At 39.5% G+C, this 25,441-nt stretch overlaps 1 protein-coding gene across 3 annotated transcripts in view; it reads left to right on the forward strand.

Moving 5' to 3' along the window:
* SRBD1 (S1 RNA binding domain 1) overlaps positions 1-25,441 on the forward strand; it is a 216,416-nt gene that overhangs the window by 94,620 nt on the left and 96,355 nt on the right. For all 3 annotated transcript variants that reach the window (XM_025204932.1, XM_006014738.3, XM_006014737.3), the window contains one exon: positions 13,330-13,421. In XM_025204932.1, the coding sequence (XP_025060717.1) occupies positions 13,330-13,421 (92 nt within the window). The remainder of the gene's footprint in view (positions 1-13,329; positions 13,422-25,441) is intronic.

The raw sequence follows: 25,441 nt of genomic DNA on the forward strand, positions 1-25,441 counted from the left end.
TGGGTGCTTCCAGGGTCAGGGACTTGAATTTTAAAATTTATGCAGGAGGTAGCAGCTTGCAGAGATGACTGTTTTTTGGGTTTTTTTAATGAGAATTTCAGCCTGTCCTCCATAATGTCCACCTGTTTAGCATCTCTCTCTCTCTTTAAATTGTTGAGTAATCAATGTTATTTAGCTATGGATCAATAATGTTTGCAGAGTAATGTATGAATGTGTTTAATTTTAATATGTTCTGTTTGGAGGTTTGGGGGGTGTATCTTAATTGCAGTGGTTAAATTTTAAATGAAAATGATAAATCCAAGGAAGTTATTTATTGGGAAAGAAAAAAAAATCTTTGATATTCTATTCCTGATTTTCTCAATGTGGCATATGATAGGTGTTATTCCATGTTGTGGAAGGAGCTTTTAGTGCCTAGATGCAAAGTAAAGGACAGATGCAAAGAATTGGTGGGCAGGGAGGAAGAATGAAAGAAATGGCTGGAATTCTGTCTCTAAACTGGTGCTTTACTACAGTGCTTAATTCACAAAGTCACAGTGAAAGATTTATTGCTTTAGTTGGATGACTACTTTGGAAATAGATTTTAGACATGAAAGCTTGAATTTATAAAGCTGTTTGCAACAGCAGTAAGAAGCTTCAAGTCATACTCTTTTATGAGCAGTGACACAACCTGTTTTTGAAAACTGTCAATAAAAGCAGTGGGGGTGCAGGCAGGTAACTGTCACCTTTAGGCTCAAGAGGTGCCATACTAGGTCTTTGCTTTTCGCTGTAGACTTGGGATGTGTATTTCTCCTGGGGATGAATCCACAGCACCAGCTTTGTTCTGATAACAGCATCTGGCACTAGATTGATTTAACAGACTATGAGGTTTGCTCTTTTCAGATACGCACTTGTATGGCAGCTACTGTGTAGCTCTGACATGGCCACACGCTGCTGTTGTTTTTTCTGCCTCCTAGCACCACGTGTGAAGCTAAAACTCTTTGACACCTGCCATTTGGACCCTTTTCTTACTGAAAAATGTCATCATTTTCAGACAAGATGAAGACAGATATCTGATTGTTCTTCCGTTTACAGGGATGTGCTGAGGGCATGGTTCATAGATGAATGAATAAAGGATTCCAGTGCTGTAGTTGTATGGTTTGTAATATTAGTTCAGTAAGATAGAGGATTCTTGCTTCGATTAAGGGTTCTTAGCCTTGCATCTAATTTAGAAATAATTATTTGTTCTAAAACTAAAAAAGTATTTATTTGAACCTTCTTAACTCTTCTGGTAGAAGTGTGTGCGCAGGGTGAGGGGGTAAAGGGAAGGGGGGTTAAGGGGAGGAGAAGACAAAAAGAGAACCTTCCAGGCAGTCGTCTCATCCCCATTTTTAATATTGTGCAGAAAAAATTCTGGCATCATAGATGTACTTGCAAAATTAAGATTAAAATTCTCAATTATTTTAATATCTTGCTCTTCTGTTTTATAAAAAGAAACAGGTAGGTTTCTTTATAGATAGGTATCAGACCTAGGAAACCTTTTTCCAAAATCAAGAGGGTAATTGAGTTGTGTTATATTTTTCAAAGTTTCATGTGCTTTTTTAGGAAAGCCTTTATGCTTAATTCATGTGCCACAAGTTGTTACCCATGGTGCTGGTAAACTTTCTGTGTTAAAGAGTTTGGTTGCATATCTTAGAACATAATTGCTTAAATACTTAAAATATCTTTTTATTGCATTTAAGTACTTTTAGGGGGGGCATTAGAATGTAAAGTCAGCACTTTGATCCCACTTTAAGGTGTAAACTGTCACAACCCAAAGGGTGTGATTTTTGTTTGTGTGTGCTTCGGCACTGCTAAATTGTCCCCGCTAAATTGCAGCTTCCTTGCACGGTGGAGTTTTCTGCTGCAAAAGAGAACCCCGGTGCAAGGGAGAATTTCCCGCCAATTTGAAGCTTTCTTTGCAGGGTGCATTTCTTTGTTGCAGCACAGAGATGCTTGTTGCAAAGAGTTCCCGCCATTTGTATGCTAATTTGAGTCCCATTATTGGCCAGTTCTAAATTATTCACACGTGGCGGCTAGTGATTGGCTTGCTAGCCGTATAAAAGGCTTGAGTGGTTTCCGCCCAAGTTGGAGGACTCCACGAACAAGGGAGGAGGAGACTTCACGCTGTGTGAAGATCTCTAAGCGCTGCGGATCCTTATGGACCCAGCGCATTTCAAGCAGGCAACAGAGGTCTGATCAGCCTCTAGCCTCTCCCCGTCGCCGATAGATTACTAGATGTATCCCTTCCCGCGCGCAAGAGAACCGGACCCGTGGAGCCTAGCAAACTTCGTGTGAGCCCTTACGACCGATCTCAGAGCTCTTCTACCCGGGTTCGAGTCCTGCAGGTTTACTTTCCTGTCGCTGGAACCCTATGCGACGTACCCTCGTGCCCTGCAGGTTCGAGTTTTGTTTTCTTTTCTGTCTGTAACCGCAACTTAAGCAAGTTTTCCAGCCTGCACCACTGCCATCTCGGTGTAAGTAAACAATCTTTTAAACTACCGCAACGCGTCTGTGCCTAATTCCAGCTTGAAGGCCTTCCCTCTCTGACCCGGCGTGCCCGGGCTGCTGGCCACAGCCCGCGTGCAGCGCGAAAAGGGCTCGGGTCGCTCCCGGCCCGCACATAAACCAGAGAGAGTCTGGGATGTTGATTTTTTTTATATACTAATGCCATAATTTCAGTTTGTGGGGAAGTTGGTACCTTTTAAGGAGAATTATTGCTGTAATTGCATTTGGGGGTATACTTACTAATTTGTCAATTATGTGTGCTCAGAGTTTTGACTGCAAGCCTTTATACTTAAACTTTCCCCGACTCTTCTGGACTCCTTTATAATTTTTGTAAAGCAGGCTTTCAACAGCATTGCAGAGTGAGATGTAGTTTTAATGTCTCCAGTGTGTGATCTCAAAAGTTATTTTGAAAGGGCCCAGTTTAAAAAAAAAAAAAAAAAAAAAAAAGAAAAAATTAAAGGCACTTTTTTTCCAGGTTGAGATTCCTTTTTAAATGTACACCTTATCTCTCCCTTTAAGGTACACTCCAGTTCTATAAGGGATGCAGCTTCAAAACAAGCATGTAGTAAAAGTACAAAACTGACATCCTTCTCTGACTAGAATGTTGTTCTGAGGCTGTTGGCACACACTTATTTAATGTTATGATGGGATCTTATCCCAGATCCCAACAGTTGTGCTTCTTGCTATGCCACCCATGCATGGCGGAAAGTGCAATTCTGAGATCAGGGATCAGATCCCAATGGCACCATTGCTACTTGCCAGTACAGGAAGAACCCTGGCTCCAGGCTTCTCCCTGCACTAGCAGCTTGAAAGCTAGGTGCCCAGAGCCAGAAATGAACCTGAGCAGTCCTGTGGCTGGGGCCAGCTGAGCTGGTTCCAGATGTGTGTAACATTTTTTGTGGCTGGTTTCCATATCTCCTTAAACTGAAGGTATGGCAGGATAACTAGAACTAGTTTCAGATTCTGATGTGGTCCTGGGGCTGGGACCTGCAGTAAATTGATTGGGACTACATTGGAGCTTGGATTGGGACTACATGGGAGCCTGGAATTAGCTCTAGTGTATCCCTAAGGCTGGAACCAACAATCAGACGATTGTCAGTCTTAGCCTGAAGACCACAGTGGAGTCTTGAGCTGGCTCTGATTACCCCTGCCACACCTTCAATTTAAAGAACAATGGAAACCAGCCAGATTTCCCCAAAGAACCTTGTCTACAAAAGTGTTGCTCATCTCTTGTGGAATATTTTTGTGGCTGGCATCCTGTTTTGTCCCACCATTAATTCTTGAATGTGTGATGGGGTTGCTATTTAGGGCATGACAAACAGGTTAATTGTGTCTTAATTGTAATGTCTGCCAGGGATCCATACTATGTGCCACCTAAAATTACTAGAGCTGGCGATCCAAATTCATATCCTGGTTTTGCCAAACAAAATCTTGCTATGAACAGATCCTGCCCCATTGGTTTCCTTGGGCTGTAGAACCCTAAGCTGTCTGTCCAACAAAGCCACTAGCTTAACTTGTTTTAATTTAATGGTGGGGAGGGGAGTGAGAGAGAGAAGAGAGAGCAATACTAGGAGAGAGGTGGAATTGCACATAATAGGAAATTTGTTTTGTTAGCCTTGTATTAGCTCTATTTCAGAATTGTTTGCCTGTGGGTGTAGTGTAGGTTTTGTGTGTCCAGGTTTTTAAAGTAATTATTTATGTGAAAAGAGAGGCAGGCATGGATTTTTTTCCTGCATATTTTAATCGTGGATTATAACTTTCTCATTTTATAGTATATCTACTAAGATGCCTTTCTTTGTAATGAAAGCTTTGAATTACATGCTGGTTCTGGAGATTTCACAAAATTATGAAGCAGTGAAGTTGAAACAAGCTTTCATGTTCTCTATATTTTCCTATTTAAAATTTATTGGGGAAAGTGCTGAAATTCAGTTTTCACTTCATAGGCATACTGGATTTTACATTTTTAAGCTCTAGCATTCTTTTCCTGTAATGCAGCATAAAAATATTCCTTTGGCATAATATAAAGATGTATATTTGTAATGTTGCAATACTTACAGGACTTAATATATAGAGTATTCAAAATTGTTATTAATCTCAGCTGTAGACTGGATTCTGAAGAAAATATTGAATAGCCCTGAAAGTGCCTTCTAATAAAGAGATTCTATCTTCCACATTCCAGAGTGACTGAGCAATGCAGGAGTTATTCTTAAATATTTTTCTCTCTGGTTCAAATATCTTTTTTAAATTACAGTAATCTCAATTGTTGGAAATATGTCATCGTGAAGGCAGAGATACAGTTAGAAAAACATTAGCAAGGTTAGCCATCTCAAGAGTTAGAAAGAGACTTTAGCTCCCAACCCCCAGGCATTGAGGTTGAGCATGTCAGATGAAGGTCATATATCTGCAGTCAACAAAGCCAAGTAAGAAGCCTGATGCATTGTATTACTGTAGTCTCTGCCAATTAGCAGAAGTGAGCATTCACTTTGTTTTAAGCGTTCTAACCATATGAAGAAAGCAAGGTCGATGAGGAGTGGGGAAAGCTACACATTAGATTTCAGTAGTGTATATGATCCTTCATTGGCAATATGTTGAGGGGGCATGGAGGGCACATGTCCCCCTAGATTTCTACATTGATAGTGTGGTGCAGGGCTGCAGCCCAGCCAGAGCCAGGGCCCAGCATCAGTGGGGGCACGGACAGTGGTGCAATTTCTACATGGACTGCAGGGCTTCAGCTTGCTCAGAGTCAGTTGTGCCTGGCATGGAGTTGTGCCTCCCTGCTGCCAACACTTATGCGCTACCTCTGTGATCTTTCCATCTATACGTAAAGACGACTAAGACTGGAAACTGCTTAGCAATATGTTTTGACTTCAAAATGTAGAGTATGAAGTATATGAGGGATGGACCACATCGGTATTCATTTCACAGCCAAAACTTCCAGCAACATATTGGAAGATATAGAGGGAGCAAAAACCTAGAGGGTGGCCTCGTTTTGGAATTAACTAGCTTGATCAAGCAACAATTTTACTGGTGGTGAGCATCTTGAGCCAAGTCCTGCTCTGTTGTACATAAATCCAGACTAATTCAGTTTACTTCACTGAATCCTCTGCCAAGATACACATGAGTAATGGAAGCCACAACTATGTCTCTTTACGTGTTGCACAGGAACATTTTTGCATATTTAAAATGAAGATACATGCAATCATTAATTTCTAATATTAAAAAACTCTTTAGCACTTGCAAAATAAGTAAAAGGTTTGTGAAGGTAGCAGCAATGGTTATTCAGTTCCTTCCAATAGATAAGTTCCAACAATAAGATGAAAATTAATGGTTTTTAACTGCTATGTACAAAAAAAGGAAAAGTGGCATTAAGTACACTGTTGAATTATGAACTTGATTTTCAAATATGCCTGTATTTATTTGCACACTGCATTCTGTTTGCCTGAATATTACTTATCCAAAATTGGGGTGTCGGTCTTATGTGAGGAAACTGATTTCCATGTTAGGGTAACAACATAATAATTGCTTTCTGTAACATAAGAATTGCTTCTGCCTTAGGATGGAGGGTACAGGGTGCTGAAACGTGGGTAAGGGACTGTGCTCCACACCAACTCACTCAGGGCTAAACACTGGCTCCATGAAGCAGGGTTGAAGTCTCTTTGTCAGCATTACTTCCCTTTCCCTGCTGCAGGGTCAACTGCCACAGGTTTACATTCCTCACAGCCAGAGCCAAGTTGACAGTAACTGTGTTTGCTGAGCAGCACGGGAGGGAGAGTAATGCTGCCTATAGGACTACACCTGTGCTCCATGTGGCTATAGGGTGTAGGCTTGGATGAGCTGGTGTGGTGGCAGGGAAGACTGGGGGCAGGGGGCGGGCGTGGAAATGTCTTCATTCCACCTTCCCCAAACAAGGTACCTGTCTTTTTGGTGGGTGTGGTATGCAATAACTGCAATACTATTAGGCCCCCATTCTTGTAATTTATGGCAGCTTAAATTCTTGCACCCATGAAGAAGTGATTTACAGTGGCTCCAGGTGGGGACAGTCTGCATGGTATAGATTTCAGAATCACAGATTCACAGAAGTTTAGGGCTGGAAGGAACCTCGTGAGATCATTGGGTCCAGCCCTCCTGCTTTGGGCAGGAAAGACTGCTGGGAAGACTCAAATAACCCCAGGAAGGTGTGCATCCAGGCATCCTCAAGGCAAACATTAAGCAGTGTGGCATTGACACCACAAATTGGGAAAAACTAGCCCGGGACAGGGTTAAATGGTGACACCTTGTGAGAGAAGGCACATCTTACTGTGGGAAAAAGCATCTTGTCACGGAGGCAGAAAAATGACAAACAGGAGGAAAGGAAACAAGACCAAGAAATCCATGGTCCAGCCTTTCCTTTGACCACCAACTGTGGTGTTTGCTGGAGAGTCAAATTGGTAAAAGAATGAAATCAGAATTTAGTTAATGTGCATTGCTGCTCCCTCTAGAATCAGTACCTTGATTATCTTAGATTTATTTGCGTCTTCTACAGAGTTTGCAGTACATATTTATTTATTTAGTATTATACATTGATTATAGGACCCAGATAATCAGTGTCCAATATGGTCTCAGATGGTCAATGTAATTTGCTACAAAAAAAGTAAATGAAAAAGCTTAACTTTTTAAAAGATACCTAAGTGCTGATGCTCCCTTGTTATAAGAGGAAATAAACAGTTAGCCCTAAAATTAGGGAAAAAGATCCCTAATAGCACTATAAATATAGCACTGTGTCTCATATCCAGAACTCAAGCCAGTGGATGCAGAAATTATTTTGAAATGATCAGCTAGAATATTTTTGGAAAATCTTTATGCTTTGTGGTTGGTCCTCTGAAATCAGACTTGGGTTTTAAAACACCATAATATAATTTGTGCTATTTACAGTAACATAGTGACAAATTGTGTAATGACAGAGTTGTGTGCAGATATTCAGACACTGATAGAAACCAAATCTACCAAAGTGTACAATTCTGCAATATATTTCATCTTGTAATGCCTTCAGCTGGTAAATGATGCGTTTCACTGGTTATAAGATCAGGGATGCTGCAGCTGTTTCTGTTTCCTAAAGCAATACAACAAAGGACTGTGGTTTGTGTTGATGGGACATTCAAAGAGTTCCATTTGCTCTGCATTTAGATGTAACTGCTAAAGTAGCACCTTCTGGTGGAATTACTGTATTTACTCAAATCCAAGATGATTTCACAATAATTACACACCCACTTCTCCCTCCTGCTATCTGCTTTTTCTGTGCCTGTGTTCCCCAATGCCTCCCCCTCCTGTGTCTGTGCCTTCTATGGTGACTGTATTTCTCAGTGCCTGATTCCCGGTCACTTGCCCTTTCCCTGTTTACTCCTTGTTGCCTTCCCTCCACTGCCGCTTGCCCTCAGTCGCAGCTCTGGCCCTGCTCTGGCCTTGGGGACAGAGCATGTGGTGGCTCTGGCCCTACCAAGCCAGGCAGCAGGAGCAGCAGCAGCAGCCCTGGCTTTGGCCCCAGTCCTGGGAGCCAGAGCTGCCATCGCTAATGCCTCTTTGGGCAGGGGCCAGGTCCACTATGTGCTCTGTCTTGGGCCATAGTCTGAACCGATGCTGCAGCTGAGGGTAAGTGACTGTGGAGGGGCAGTAGGTGGTGAGATTTGGGTGGGGGTAGCAGACAGAGGCTACAGGGAGCAGGTTGTAGGGGTGGAGACAGGAGCTGTGACTCCAGCCTTGCCCCCTGCCATGTACTGGAATCTGAGGAGGAATGAGGAAAAAAAATCTCATCTTGGATTTGAGTAAATACAGTAAGATATGAACACTTACTTGTTACAGAGTGTCTCAAGTCTCAGCCCTTTTTTATTATGATAATTTTCACATCTGGTAGACTATGGTAGTTGCTGTTTAAGTGTTTGACTACTGGTTGGTCAGTTAATTAGGAGCATCTGTCAAGTGATATTTGGTCATAAATACCTAAATTTCTTGGGAGATATTGCCGCTTGCGGCCATAAAGTAAATGAAGAGCTTATATGTTAGTTGATGTTAAATAAGTTTAACATCAGTCTTAGACAGTTTCACCAGTGCAAAAATGAATGTTTGATTATAGAAATAAAATTATGCCACATTCAGCATTGAAGCATGACTTTGCAACCCAGATTGAAACCCTGCCAATGACAAAAACTGCCTTTGACTTCAGTGGGGTGAAGATATACTGACAAGATAAAGACATCTTATTTATGCTGACCTCTCTAGATTCATTGAGTTTATAACTAATATTGTTTTTGTAGCAAATGTACATCAATGCAAATTCCTACCTACATTGTGCCACATCAAGGTAAAACACTTGTGCAATGGAGATCTGAAAAGGCAGATTAGATCAAGATGGGCCAAAGCCATCCTATTTGTCATGTGGATTTTGAATCTAATAATGTATCTGATTCTAGACAAAAGATGATAAAATCACTAGCACTTATAGAAAATGTTTATAGAACCATTATAAATACAGAGATGACTTGGTTTTGGTGCACATAGGATGGTTGTGAAGGATAATGGCTAATATTTCAAAATATTTTCAATGTTTGGATTCAGTGAAGTATAGGCATTTAGAGTAAGCATTATTAAAAATGTATTTCCTGTATGCATATGCACATACAATGTTTAGGCGCAGAAGCACACACATGCACAAAGCTAAAATTTAAAATGGCTGTATGATTAAACTTAAAATATGCTTTTTATTTTTATGGATTTTTGAGTTTAGAATAAATTTCATTACCCATGTATTTATTTATGTGATTCTTTTACCAGTTCCTATTTCCTTAAAAATTAACCAGAGAGAGGGAGAGAAAGACGGAATGAATGCTTTATGTATTTTTATTAGCACAGTATACCAAGTATGGCATATTTGTGAGAGGGACTGAAAAATCTTTCAGTGAATATTAGAACAGGCTTCTCCATTTATAGAGAAGGGAATAATAAGCAATGATCTTAGCAAAAGTACTATATCACCACCAGGTGGTGCTAGTGCAGTATGTTTAAAGTACAACCCTTATTTTAGCAGTATTTAGAACACATCTTTTTGCTAACCGTAAATGACATATGTACGGTGAACAAGGTTTTATGTGCTGAGCAGTAGATTTGTTGGTTCAATTAATAAACATAAACTAAGAAACTGCATAGTGGTTTATGGTCATTTAAGTGAGGTTCAAGCATGTGTATTTCCAACTTCAAAAAGTTGAATACGGCCCTACTGAGGAAGAAGATCCCATTTTCACCTATACGATAGATTGAGGCACACTGCAATTGTGAAGTCATATTCTTCATTTTTAGCCTCCCTTGTTGATACAGCTATCAAGCAGCAACATATAGGGACATCATTCATCTATGTGATGTTCCATTCTCACGTGTATTTTGTCTGTACCCAGTGCTGCTGTTTACTGTGCAAGTATAACTTGTGTATTAATTGCAGTATATTGCTATTTCTCTTAATTATACTGCTACCTGTTATTGTGACTTTTTAATTTTTTTTTTACTGTCATAACATGTATGGGATTTTTTACAGTAATACATAGGAAATAGGGTACCCTGTTGTGCATTATTTTAAAATAAAAGTAGAAACAAAGTTAAGTTTTAAATAGTGCAGCTTTTCATGTTGGGTAAAATTTTCAAGCGACTTAAAAGCCTTCTAATGCAAGACCTAGGCACTTAGAAAACCTTTTCTCCCCCGCTTAAAATTTTTGTAAAATCAAATCTACGTCCATTGAGCATAAGGCTTAAAAACAAGTTTGGACCAGATTTAGCTTGCGGTAAGTGAACATAATTCTCACTGTTTTCAAAAGGAGTTCCACCTTCTATGCTTGCTTTGAAATTGGTGCAAGATTCACAGAGACGTGTGTGCGTGAGAGTGATATGACTAGCTGAGCAATTAATATGAATAACTATAGACTGGCCTTTTGTAAGTAAGTTATATCATTAAAAAAGAATCAAGTGAGTGATCTTTCCAGCTATAAATCAAAAATAAAAATCTGTTCCCCTTGTACCAGTAGTACTGTGATCAAGGTAAGATAAATTAAGGTGTAGCTGCCAGCTACACATCAGTGACCACTTCACTTTAAAAACAACCCCCCCCCCCCAAAAAAAACACCCCAAAACAAAATAAAACTGTACTGTAAGCACTAGTAAGTCCATAAAATCTTGATTGAGGCTGGGTGAACCAACCAAAGAATGGTGTATCAGGGATATGTTGCCGTATGCATTTACTTTGGATAATTTGTTTTATTTTATGTCTGGATTTTCCAGTCTCAGTTGAATGACAGTTGTGTGGAGCTTTTTTGTGTTTTTTGCTGAGTAGAAGCTCTGCCTCCTTTGGAGTCTTATACACTCAGTATCTTATAGGATGACAGCATGCATGCAAAAACATTTTTGTGTATGTAAACTTACAATTTATAATGACATATTCTGTATCTAAAAAAATGTGACTATACAGAACTTTAAGTTTTGTTTGAATAGTGCACGTACAATTCCTCACTTTTGGGGAAAGTAAATATGCTTTTTCAGCCCAAGTTTTACTTTTTTCTTTTTTTAACTCTTTAGCTTATGAATTCTTGAAACATCTATCCTTAAATTTGGAGTGAATGTTTTATATTACAAAAGCACAAGGCAGCCACAGCGAGTTCACAGAGCTCAGTAAAATTATCTGCATAGCGTTGATGAGTATCAATAAACTGTTGAGTGTCTTTGAATGCCTAGTCAAGTCACTTTCAGTTCTTGCACTGTACAGCATGCTGAGCAGGACCCAGGTAATAAACTGTGTGCAGTAATGAATCTTACTTTAATACAGCTGAGTAAAATGTGCAAAATGTTTAGAGCATTTAATCTACTGCAGTATGATGGAAAGAGCATAAAATATAAAAATTAGGTGCAGGCTTATTTTTTGGATTTTTTTTTTAAGGAACACAGACTGAAGAGACAGGTTAGTTAAAAGTTATTGACATACTGCTAATCTGTGTGGGGTTTTGGAAGCATTTTCTTCTTTACGAGAATGCAAGCTTGCCAGGTGCTATATTTAGAATATATTTCTTACGTTGTTCACACATAATGTTATATTCTTGTGGAACTACCAGTGTACCAGGAATGTGAGTTTTCTTGAACTTCTGTCAACAGCTATGGTTTTTAGCAGTTGCTTTTATGAGATGACAGTTTCTCAAAATTCAGTTTCTGTAATGATTTGGTCAGTTATTGTAAACTATAGATTTTAAGCTGTATCTGTACATGCAGTGCCTAATGAAGCAATGCCTGTAGAAAAATGTAAAAAAAAAAATGTTCCTTTTCACTCTCTTTATTCAAGCTTGTGGTGAAGTTCTGTTGTGTAACACCAGTAATTTTGAAGTCATCATTGCTATAACAAAGAATAAATTCTGATCTTTTCCATTTATTTGGAAGATCCAGTCTGTTTGTAGTAATGGACTGTTTATTAGAGAGTTAGCGATCATAAACTCTGACCTGTGTGTATTACACTTTACTGTGTTCCTGATTTGATTGAAAAACTAATATAAACTAAAGAGTTTTGTACCTTTCTTTTATAGCTTTAGACAGCAGTGTTGTGCTTTCTAGCTATTTATTGTCAAAAACTTGTAATGATGAGTTGAAATATATTTTTGTTTGCTGAGCTTTTCCTCAACTTTTCTAAAAGTCAAAAAGTTCCTTTTTAAAATCATATAAATTTAGTCATTTATACAACTTCACATCTGTTTTTATACAAAAAATGGGAGCATTTAGTATGCTAAAAAATGGAAAGTTGATACTATTACTTGTAAGTTTGCATTTCAGTATTCGTAATTTTAACTTTACTGAAAGGTCTGCCTCTTGGGGAATATGGCTATGCAGCTTGTGGAAGAGACAAGGGAAGAAATGAGATGGAAAGAAAAGCAGGCCTAGAATAGGTAGTGTCCCTTTACAGTTTTAGATACTTGTTATAGTGCCATGTGTGTCAAGGAAGAAATCAGGCCCCATTGAAATGAGTAGAATTCTGGTGTTGATTTTAGTGGAGCCAAAATTTCAATGTAAGAGAACTTCTGATTATAAATATACAGTATGTGTATTTTTACCCTGGATGAAATTAAGGGGACTTGTTTTTATAATCTGAATTTAAGAGACGTGATTTAAATCAGTTTCTGATCATTGTAAAGATTAATGTATACTGATGGATTAATTTGGTGGAAGGACAGAGTACTTATGTTTGCCAAGAAGCTAATAGAGTTCTTATTGCTCAAGATATATGTAAGTTCAGTTGCACTGAATATTTTTAAACACTTTGCTTTGCATGAATTTGTTTTACGTCAAATGTTCTGGATGCATGTAGTATTTTGTTTGCCACAGAGGAGGTAAGTAGTCCAATGAGATTGCCAGCTATAGACTTTTTTTTTTCCTTCTTGTTTTGGGAAATGTGGGTTTAGATCTTTTGTTTAATTCAAAAGTAGAGGGTTGTCTGTCTTGCCCGTTTTTCAACAATACAAAATTCTTGCAGACGTTGGCATGACAGACATGCCTAGGACTTGAGAAGGAAGGTCAGGAATAGGTCAGCCTACCTAGGGATCCTGTCAATATATCTGCGCTGTTGTTTCACTGGGACCAGGTGCTTCCCTTTTGTAAACACTGGGCTCATCTGAAATGTTTTGAAAAATGATACTTAAAAATAGATTTTTAAAATAACTAAATAAGTACCTAATTTACTTTTCTATTTGAAGTCTATTTTGTTGTCAGCTGTGGATTTTTGATGATTTGTTCCGTTTTCTGATTGTTATTCTGTAGCATTGCCAATGAAGCAGGAGCATCTATCTACAGTGTCAGTCCCGAAGCTTGTAAAGAGATGCCAGATTTAGACCCTAATCTCCGAAGTGCAGGTAGGAAGTATAATTCATTATTTTCTTGTAATCTTGCAACTCTTTTCTTGGTTTCTCTGTCCTTATGTGTAGTTCACATTACTCTGTATGACATTCAGAATGTGTTTGAAATGCCGAGAGAATGAGCTGTGTCCCTGCCACACAGTCATTCCACAGAGCATCTTTAAGGCCCTGAGCCGAAGTGTGTCCAAAATTGGTTAGTCTCTGTGGCCTTTGGAAGCTTAACATGACTCTGCAAATTGTGTAGCCTCTGGCTGAATAGGGTATTTGCATCAGTGTATGAACCAGCATTCACCTTTCAACCATCATATGCATTACATGCCTCTGGTCATTAGTCTCTTCAGTCATTGTTTTTCTGGCTGGTCCTTAAGACATTAATAACTTCAGAAACAGTAATCTGTTTCTGCTAATCCTCAGAGGAGGATGGTACTTTTTATGTTTTGTCCAGATGTACATTAGTGATTTCTAATTGTACTAGGGGATGGAGATACATAGGCAGAGTTAAATTTGTTTAGTATGATTTTTATCTCTATTTTTCCATTTTCATAATTGGAATGTTGTATTTATTTCATGTAAACCTTAATTCTGAATGTCAAATATTAGTGTTACATTATTCAAACAGTGAATATACTCATAAGTATACCTCCAACTTGTCTGATTTAATATTGATAAATATTAGTGTCACCTTTTCTGGAGTTTTTGCCCTTGAATTTCTTTACAGTTTAAAAAAAGAAAAAAGGGAAAGCATGGTCAAGGGGAGTCCCTGTGCAAGGAAATAGGAAGGAATAGAACTGTGCATCCCACCCTAAATGAATTCTTCCATCTTCCTGTTCCCCACAGTGGGAGAATTTTCCAATAATATGGTCTGTAAAGTGGGCTGATTATAGTATCCCTCTCTCAATGCCTATCCAGCCTTCCTTCCACTCCTATTGCTCCATCTGGCTCCCTTTTTCCTAGTAGTTAATTAACGTTTTTGTGACTACTTCCTGCAGGGGCCATGCAGAGTTATAAACACCGTATTGGGGTATGGATGATTTCTGTAGTGAATGTGTCAACTTCTTGTGAATTATGTTAACAGCAATCCTTTTTTTTCTATTCTGAGACTTCTCAACTTACTGTTATTACTGAAAGGGGGCGACAGTGGTCACAAGGACTAGCAGAATAGAAATATTTGTTGCTAAGGCAGGTAAAAGAACACACTAGGAAGGTGTTCCAAAAAGAAATATCCTTTATTTTGAAATGTTCTTCATGTTCTAAACCTGATATTCCATATGCTTTCCAGAAAAAAATAGTATCCTGTGAACTTTCAGGCAGTTTGCTTTAATTTTAGTTAAAATCAGGCTTGTAATATAGGATTGATTTCAGTGCTAAATATTTGAAGTATAGCATGGGCCAGTGAGTCTCAACTTTTTAGACTCAAGGTAGTCTTCATTAAACTCAAAGACTAACTTACTTATTTCAGTGCTTACCTCCTTGCAGAGGGGCTGGGCAGAGTGGGTGGGAGAATAGTCAGGTAGGACTGTTGCATGAGCCTGGGCTTATCTGTTTATCTCCTCACATCTCGCAACACCCTTCACATGATTTTGTGGCACCCCTGGGTACCCTGGCACCTGGTTGGAAATAACTGGTATAGGCACACAAGTATAAATAAGTCCCCTCATCTACTATTGAAGAGCAGAAGGTCTTCAACATGCCTACAGTATCACATTTTTATACAGATTAGAAATGAAATAGAAAGATACAACATGGATTGTATTCAGTCAATATTGGTGAAAACCTCAAGATTTGGATGCCTAAGTATTTATGTAGATACAAATTTGAATAGAGCCTTTTTAGAAATGTCGTGAGGTTTTGTTTAAATATGTAATATAACTTGCTCTTCGGAAGTAAAGGTATGAATGCAACATTAGGTATTGTAACTTTTTAAAAGGAACAATATGAAATTTAAGCACACTATTTAAAATACTGATAAAAAAGTAAATTGTTTTTGGTAACTCTTTCTTTCTCTTGCACTTTTGGATTTATTTTATTTGTTGTTGATGGCCACCTGATCATATGGTGTCAAAACTAACTTGTTTTTTTATTTTAATTGGTATGTTATGCCGTGTCAGGTCTGTGTTTACATGATAGAGTTTAGTACATTAAAAGAAGCTGACAGCTGCATGATGAAGTGTGACATTTATAGTTAAAATAAAAGGTACAGCAGACATTATGTGAGCTAGCTGTGATCTTAACACAATTTGCCACTTTAACATTTCTCTTGGTACAAAGTGGATAGCAGGGGTCAGACTTAGGAAATACTGGGTTTAGCCTATGTCTGCCCATCAGGTATGTGAATGTGAAATATTAGATAATGGATTTTATATGAGAATTCATTTTCACACCTTGTTGTGTTTTCTTAACTACATTTATGGTGCTGTTAAGCAGCCAGTATTTGTCTAAATTTACCTCTGTTCTCAATCAGTTTGATTTCCCACAAAAATATTTAAAAATATGCTTATTGAAAGTGTTTTTATTATTCATTTCTTCTGGATAAGTGTTCACAAAGGAAAAACTGCTTCTACATTTGGCATTAATTGACAAGCTCTAACAGGCTGTTCTCTCTCCCTTGCTTTCAAGGTCAGGATTGAGGTAAATTGGTGGCAAGGTATTGTGAAAGCTTTCGTTGTAACTAGTTATGCTGTACATAGATTATAGGTAGATTATCTTGTTCAGTGGGGTCATCTGTATAGCTGTTTTAACGAGCACTGTATTTACCTGAAAAAATAATGTTGTTTTAAATGATCCAAATCAACTGCTCAAATCCATAAGGGATACACTGTGCTTGCTAATGTGTTTGTTGTAGCACAGTAGTAGAGGGATCCTGTTTGTGATATCTTGACTACTTAATTCTTCACAAGTTTTCTAGGCTTTAAAAAGGCATCCTCAATAATTGTCAAGTCATGCAAATGATTTTACTCAACTTCAGGGCAGCTGTGAGCTTGATGGAAGTGAAAAGCCTTTCTTTACTGCCACTGTGGCAGCAGAGAAATCTGGTATGGTAAGGTATTGCTACATGGTGATGAATTTAGTGATTGTGTTTGGTTATTGTAGAGTTTACTCTACTCCTTAACAGCAGCTAAGGGCTTAAGGAATAGAGCAGCTGCCTTCCCAGTTGCAACTAATTGGCTGATCAGCAAGGATCCTGGTTTTCTCTGTTTTAAAACTAAAAATTCTCTAATTTTAAAAAAGCCCAAATTCTCTGATTTAAAACCCCCCAAATCCGCATTTTTTCATGATTAAACTAAAATTCCACTCATATATATATATAGGTATCCATTGAACACAATGTTTTATTGATATATTTACAATTTTAAAGCAATTTGGAAGCCTTCCAGTGCCTCAATCATAAAATAAATTCTAAATACCTGTATATTTTGGCATTTGATATTGGGGTTTTTTTATCATTGACAATCAGAGCTCCCCTTGCCACCTTTGCTCACCAGGACCTGGGTCTAGCTGCGGCTGTTCCCCTTGCTGCTTTGTGGCACTAAGCAACTCTGATATGCTGGTGCCCTGGCCCTGCCCATGCCACTGCCCCTCATTCCCAAGCCATAGCCTCCCCAGTCCTGCTGGTGCACCTCACTCTCAACCCACAGTTTCCCACACTCCCAGGCCATGATGGTACAACTCAGTCCCAAACTGCAGCTGCCTGGCTGTACCGGTGCCCCTCACTCCCAAGCTACAGCCCCTCCCTTCAGCCCTACTCATGCCCCTCAGTCCCCAGCCCTGCTGGTGCCCTGCACTCCCAACCCACAGTCCCCTGCCCCCTTGGTGCCCCTCACTCCTGAGCCACAACCCCCACAGCCCTGCTAGTGCCTCTTACTCCCGCTCTATAGCCCCCTACCCCCCAGCCCTGCCAGAGGGGGCCCCCAGCTGTCCCCATCCCACCCAGGCTGACGTACAGTGGCTATGGTGGCTCCGACTTGTGTGGGCGGTGGTACAGTGAATCTGGCCCCGGCACGGGCTGGAAGAAGGAGGGGAGGCCTTTGGCATGCCCCCTGCCCACTCCCGTGCCTCTCCAGGTGGCTGGGCCATGCCTGACCCCTCCCAGGCGGTGTTTCCCAGCTACCCTGCCCTGCTCCTGCCCCTGAGAACATGGGCACCAGCCCCAGTGCTGCAGGCCCAGCCATACAGCTCCCCACTGGTCCTGAAGGGCCCCCCTGCCCCTTTCCCCCACTGGAGGCACCTCCTTCTTGCCCCCCCTGCACTGCCACAGCCCTGGTACCTGGACTGCTTCCCCCAGAGCCGGCAGGCACCTGCCCCACCTTCACACTCTTGCAGGCTGGAACTCTGACACCCTGCAAGGGAAAAGCTACCATTCGCCATGTTTTTCTTCTCTAAAGGAGAATCCATTTGATCCATTTTTAAAGTTTGTTTGCAACCCTTTCATATATTCTTGTGACCCACTGGTTGAGAAACACTGCTCTGAAGGACATGAGGAGTGGAATTGCTTTAAAGACTCCTGTGTAGGAAGCCCTAGGACATGTTGCCTGAGAGAGAAAAGAGCAAGAGGGTTGTCTTGAGTTGCTCTTCATTTCTGGCTAACAGGCAGAATGACAGTGGGTGGTATAAGCTGTGGCAACAACACGTGTAAGGATTCTGAATGAATGGTGCTCAGAAAATTGTGATGGTGGGGTGGATCATCTGGGGCCTGCAGGGGGGTGGGGGCGGCGCAGGAGGGGTGGGCCGTTCCCTGTCACTGTGCAGACCTCTGGGGGAGGGAAGGGACATTGGGGGGCAGATTGAGGGAGGGAGTGGGGCAGAGGCAGGAGGAAGGGCAGGCCCTACCATTGTGCATACCCCTGGGAGAGGCATGGGGGGCATGTGCCCCCCAAATTTGTGCACAGGGTAAGAGTGGGCAGGCTGCTGCAGGCTCAGGGCCAGGGGGTGTGCTGGCCTCTTCCTGGTGGGGGGGGCTGGCTTGGGGGGGGGGGAAGGGAGTGGGGCAGGGCAAGCGGTGGTGACACTGGGAGGAGTGGCTACGGGGTGGGCTATAGCCACCCCGAAATTCCCTGTAGCTACCCCTGCTAATGCTGCTGCCTGCCCACGCCGAGCACACCACACTGGCCCAGGCCCCCTGCTGGGAAGAGGCCGGTGCAGCCAGGGCCCCTGAGCCCTCAGCAGGCAGCCTGCCCTTGCCCCACACACAAATCCAGGGGGCACATGTGCCCCATGTCTCCCCCAGGGGTGTGCACAATGTTAGGGAGCTGCCCACCCTTCTTACACCCCCTACCTGCCCCCCCGCCGCACACCCCGGATGAGCTGCCCACACAGTTGCATTCACTGCCCTGACTGGGCAGCGTCTGCCCTTCCTCCTGTCTCTGCCCCACTCCCTCCCTCAATCTGCCACCCCCATGTCCCTTCCCTTCCCCATGGCCCTTCCTTTCCCCCCCTCCCACCCCAACACAGACTTACTGGCCAGACACTACTCTCCTAGCTGCTGGGCTGTATTTCTGGTTGCATTCATGCTGCAGCTGTGCACACGCAAGTGGCATTTATCGATGACATTATTGGCTACGCTGGCCAAAAAAAGCCAATTGCTAATCATGTTATTGGTGCGAATCCGATATGCCACCGGTGCACCTCTACAGTACAGTCTTATACAATGTTCTTCAATGATATATGTTCTTACAATTAAATTTCTGCATGCATTATAGAGCTCCTAGGAGACCGAACAAGGTGATAGGGTCTCTGCTACCCTCAGTATGTGGATTCTAAGCTATTCTTCATCATTCCAGTTCCTGGCTGATGTTGCAATCTATGTAAGAACATTTTGGCTGAAGCTCAGATGAGAAATGATAGAGACTGATTGTGGTAGGATGATTATTATGGTAGTCATGTGCACTGGGGATATGATAGGCATTCTGTCTTCCCTCAGTGTTGAAAGATTGCCACACTATTTCACTAACAAGTTCACAGCATGGGGATCCTTGAAATGTCAGGTGGATTTGGTGGTTGAATCATCCTATGGCCATCTGAGCCTAGCAAGATGATTGTTACTACGTTCTATTTGTCTTTACTGAACTGGATTACTGAAGTGTACTTCAGCTATGAAGCTAAGACTGGTGCAGAATACAAGTGCATATTTGCTTGGATAAGCATCTGCAACTGTGTATCATGAATTTTCTGAGACTGCTACTGTATTTGTTAGAGGCTGTTGATTTAGTCTTTAACTGTCTTCATGGTTTGGGTCCTGGTTAGCTGAGACCACTGCTCAGCCTCACCTGACTTCAGTTTTAATAGTGTTCTGTTTTCCAATTCCCAAACAATTGTGTATTTATTCTGCTCTAATCTTTTACTTGTAGGACCTTTGTCTCTGGAGCTTGATTCTCTCATTAGCCCAGTAAAGCTGGAGTCTGGGTTTTAAGCTTCATTGTAAAACCATTTCTTCTTCTTTTCCCTTTGACTGATTTTTAAAGATAACCCATAATAGGGAATGGACTCTTCAATTCTTGACACTGGTCAGTATGTAATATAATTTGTTTAATAAATAATACAAGTTACTTCACAGTGACTCTGATTTTTAACTATTTTTACACTTTTTCATTGTAACCCAGTAAAATAATTTTTTGAACAACCTGGAATTTACAAATGTGACATGCATGCTCCTTAGGCAAACTTTAGCCAAGCTTTCAAAATGGTGTCATCTCTTATAATAGATTTTCTTTGAAATATTATTGTTGGAATGGACAGGTAAACTTAGTGTTCCAGTTTTACTACGTAAAACTTGATAAACTTTAAAAAACAGAAATGTCCCTATGATGGTATAAAATTTCCAACAGTCTTTTTTTCCAGATGAAATTAGGTTGATATTTTAAAATACTTTTGGAATTTAATTTTGGTGTTCTGCTCTTCCCAGAATGAAATGTTAGTTTAGTTTTCAAAGGTTGTTTATTAAATTCAGCTTATTCCATTAATATTTATTTTAACATTGTTTTCTTTGTTCTGTGGGAATCAAAAAACACAATAACACCATACCAGAGACATACCAAAGCAGCAGACCAGCTCAGTTTGTCATTTTTATTTATGAAGTACTGCTATTGGTTATTGTCAAACAGATATTTATATAGTTCCTTAAACTGTTCCAAATCTTATTTGATACATTAAACCAAAATGTATTTATTTTTTGTAGGAGTAGTGGACATGTCCTGTGGATATTTATTGTTTGTTACCAAAACATGTGGGTGGAGCACTCTATGGTTTCTTTGTAATATAGAAAGCAGTTGATCAAGTGGAACATTTGCTTCAGCTACTGTACTTGACCAAAGGGGGATATTTTTATTAAATTAATGTTTCATAATAACTTTAAGCAACAGTAAAGCTGCTGAGTCCTGGAGATAAATTGTGGTATGATGAGTGAGAAGTAATTGCTGTTATGAAGCAATAGTCATGTAGCAGTTCAATTTGTGTTCTGGGGTGCAGTAAGATTAATAGTGGAATACTTCAGTTTCAGAATATTGCATTTCATTTTGAAGTTGTTATTCTACAAATAAATTGCAATCACTCTAATTTTCTTAATGCCTTTTAAAACCAAAATAAAAAGCCTAGTGTGTTTCATTGCACCGTCTTACAAAATCAGTATACAAACTATACTTGGAAGATTCCTTTAGATACAGGATAGGAGAAGGCATTAACTTTTACAGACAAAGATATTTATATTATCCTCAATACGAGTGGTTCTCTGTGCTAAAGTCTGTCTGTATTACTTCTGTAAAATTAGAAACATGAAGAACACCATGGTTTTTAGTTTTCAAAGTTTTGTTACCTGCATATGTAAGAGTTAATAACATTTTTTGTTTCTACATTACATTGCTTCCAAAAAGCATCCATCTTCCTGTCAACTAGTCAGGGCTGGGGGGTTCTCTGTCCGACTTTATAGTTCTGTCTCTCAGTAGAGGAATAAGTTGGGAATATGTAAATAAATGCCCTTTAAAGTTACATTCTCACAGGTATGCAGGACTTAGAGGGTGAGAATGTGAGCTGTATTTTTTTGCTTTTTCAGTACCATACCTGCACAGTTTTTAAAGGATGATTTCTGAGGATAAAGGAGAGCTTTGGAGAGCAAAAGGTCAATGCAGCACAGCTTGGCTTAGCAATGTCAAGTCCCATCTGCTTGTCTTCTCTCCACAGGGCAGAATACATTGGATTATTGTACACTCAAAGTTCAGCAAACCACTTGCATTTTCCCTTGTAAAAGAAAGCCTTATAGGCTTTTGGGCCTTGTTAGGACTTTGAGGCTGTCATGCTATGGGGATTTATACCCTTAGGTGCTGTTAAAGATAGAGATGTACAATTCAGAACTGTCATAGTGCTCAGCAACTAGAAGGTAAAGATCCAAGACAATGTAATTTCTTCTGACTTTATCTTAAGGAAAGTAAAACCATTTGATGATTAGATGTGTGGGACATAGTGCCTTGATGGCTACTTGAGCTAATTTCTTCATCTTCTTAAAAGAGCACCACTCCCCTTTGGCTGGTCAAAAGAGAAGGTCATTTTTCAAAAACTTCATCATGTAAAAGTCTTGCAGTTAAACCTTCCCAGATGCTTTATACAGAGGAAAATGTTACGGCTATTTGCAGAGACTAGGTGTAGAACTGCCTAGGTTTTGATACCTGGTTGGCTTGATGGGAAGTAAATTGAATATATTATAAAATATTTTGGCTCAAGTAAAAATCATCAGCTGTTTCTCTGGTATGTACAGGAATAATTACAACACAGTACAAAATAAAATTGTATTTTATCTTTCAGGAAGATTTCATTCCTAAGGGTATATATACATTTTAATAAACCACTTGTATAAGTCAAAGCAGAAGAAGAGAGAAAACATAATTTTTTTCTTGTCTGAAATTAGATGGAGGGTCAGTGCTGCAGAGAGATGCTGATCTTAGGAATTTACCACTGTGGAGGGACAGAGAGGAAGTCCTGCTGAGATATGCAGAGGGCCTGACAGACTGGAGCAGGTCTGTAGATGGCTTGGAAAAAAAAGGGAGTTGAATTTTTTGAGTTCCAGGAACTGTACACAGGATTTTTTTTCTACTGAGCAGAATGACATGGTTTCAGAATGATATGCTTTTGTTTGAAATGTCTTGTAATATTTTTCACAACCTAAAGACATTTCTTGAATGCTTTTGTTCTACATAGTTGGAATGATTAAGCTGTTATATTGAATGTATGTAGTTGAGCAACTACAGTGGGTGCAGAGGTGTGGGGTTTTTATTGGGGAGGGGGAATGGTGGGTTATCAGTTTTTCCTTATCACTGTGGATGAAATCCTAAATCATTAGGCTTTGTGTAGGCACACTTGTGCCCATGAGATGGCACTTAGTTCCTCTAGGCATGCCATGATTCTGCACTGTAGTTCTCTAAGCCTATGAAATGTAATGTCATCTATGAGTAGAGGTGTTGGGACCCTGGAGAAGCATAATTAGGAGCAATGAAAAGCCAGCTACTTTTGTCTGTGGCATCTCCTTTGTTTTTATGTCTTGAGTTAGAAGGGAAACGGCACAGAGAGGATGAATACTGCCCTATTTGACTGTCATTTGAATCAGTGTTTCTGCCACTGTGAGATCTCTCTACCTTTCATAGACACTATGCCTGGCACTCCATCTATGCCAGCATTTGGAAGCAAATGTAACCTGTATTTTTTTTGTATGGGTCTGCAGCTTACTTGAATTGCCTCTTACATGCTGTGCTTGGTCATACACACAGGGATTTCTCACATCCAGACATGACTAATTCAACTTTTCCTTTTGGGATGTTTGTTCTTTTCTTGTAATAATTACAGCTTATTCCCGATCAGTCTGGGAATGCTGCATCAGTTCTGTGGCTAAAAGTGGCCCTCACTCAAAGAGCATTATTACTGCAGATTCTTCCAAAAAGCATTTCCACTAATGAGGAACTGTGGAAGTGGTCGCTCCCTGAACATACCTCATCTTTTTGAGGCTGCCTATTTTTTCTGTGAAGCTTTAAGTCCTTGCCAGCTGGAGGAGCAATAGACACAAAACTGCTCTTGACCTTGCGTTTTATATATGGCAGGGTATTACATATTTACAAAACTGTCTACCCTATTAAGTATTTTCTTAATATATAGCATAAGACACTCTGTGGTCACATGGAAAAGATTAATATTTTATTGTTGACATCAATGAATAACTGTTGTAACTACAGAACTTTAAGTAACTTTTGCTTTTAGTAATAATGGTAATAAATTAATGCCATGGTGATGTAGTTAAAATTACTACCAGCGGTTTAATCTTAACTGTGAAATGTACACTGGCAAATCCTGCCTTTCAAGTTGCCTGTTTGAACAGGTGGGGAAAGAAAGACTCTTTTGAATTAGCACCATCTAGTGAGACTTTTCTAGGAATGAGCAACAATCAGTCTGATCAGACGTCAGGTTTTTTTACCTTGAATAAAAATGCTCGTGCCCTGTAAAATATCACTTCAGAAATATTCTGTAGTCAAGCAATGGAAATTATTTTGTGTGCATCTCTTTAGAGTAAACTGTTGACCGAAAATAAGGCACAATTTGCTTTTCATTCTTAATTTTCTGGTCATTCAACTTGTATAAGGAAGTTTTTGCTCATATATATTCCAAATCAGCATTTTTTTTCAAAGTTCCTTTTTCCATTTTTGACATCTCTTAAAAGACTTTTTATGTTGAATTTATTGTTGTTCATTATTTCATTAATCTTAAGCTAATAACAGGTTATCAGTTTTATGGGGTTAAAAGTAAACTAAAATGTAACCTTTTAAAACAAAAACCTGCCCACTTGACACACACAATTTTGGATGAGATACAGCTGTTGAACAGTTGCTTAAAATAAACTGCATATTTTAAACCAACCAAGAAGATATATGAGGATTCAAAACTGTGTCACAAATCTGACCTACTGAGAGAGAATGCTTAATGAAAAGACTACTGTACATTTTACTGTATCATTTACTAAGAAGGTGAAATTCAGGTCAACAGGATAGAAAATTTCTAAGGCTCAGGAAACCTGAACAATTGATAACTGAATAAATATTATTGCAGATACTTGCGGAGGGTAATTGATCCAGTATACAATATAAGCTTTATAAAAGAATTTTAATATAATGTTCTTATTTGTCCTTGATATACTGTGACAGTAATTACTCATGAACGTGCAAGTTAACCTTTGATTATCTTGATATATTAAAGTATCTTATAAGTTAATTTCATTTTTGTATTGAATTGACATTTTACATTTCAACCTTCATTTTAAACAGAATTTTTTTTGTTTATTTGGATGCTGTTATTGCAGCATACAAAAAACTGGAACTCTTGTTTTCAACAAGCACAAAAACAGAGGTTTTAAACTAAAAATATAGAATGTTCTCATTTATGACAAAATTGAGGTTGAACTAATCATAGCCTAATAGCTTGTGGTTTTCTTGTATTTATTTATATAGACATTTATAAAACTGTGCCCATTGCCTTCACATCTGGAAGCCTCATATTTAAAAATGCAAGCAAATGCTCCCACTCGCATAGGATAGCCAAATCATTGCAGTTATTGATTGGGCCACATTTTTATCCTTATATAAAGACCCATGTGTTTAAAGAGATGTCATCAACGTAAAACTCGTATTTCTGGCTACAAATGTTTTAGTACTTATCGCTACAAGCAACATTAAATGTCACTAACTAAAGGGAAGTTAAGAAAGTTTTATTTTTCCTTCATCCTCTCATCATCCCTCCTGGTGCATTTGGTACTACTGTGCATGCATTAATTTTCACACACTTTTTCCAGCTATGATCAAGCCACCTTCAAGTGTAGGTTTGTGTGAAACTTGCATGAAGCAAAATGTGCTTGTAAAATGACAAAAATAAGGCATGTTGCTCCACTGGCAGGTATAGTGGTTGAAGTTAGTACTGATTCCTTTTCTTTTGAAAAGGACTGGCATTTCAATTGGCAGTATATCTTTAAACAGGGCGAACATTAAGGGTAATTTTTG

The sequence above is a fragment of the Alligator sinensis genome, unplaced genomic scaffold (assembly GCF_000455745.1).
Source record: "Alligator sinensis unplaced genomic scaffold, ASM45574v1 scaffold131_1, whole genome shotgun sequence".
NCBI lineage: Eukaryota > Metazoa > Chordata > Crocodylia > Alligatoridae > Alligator > Alligator sinensis.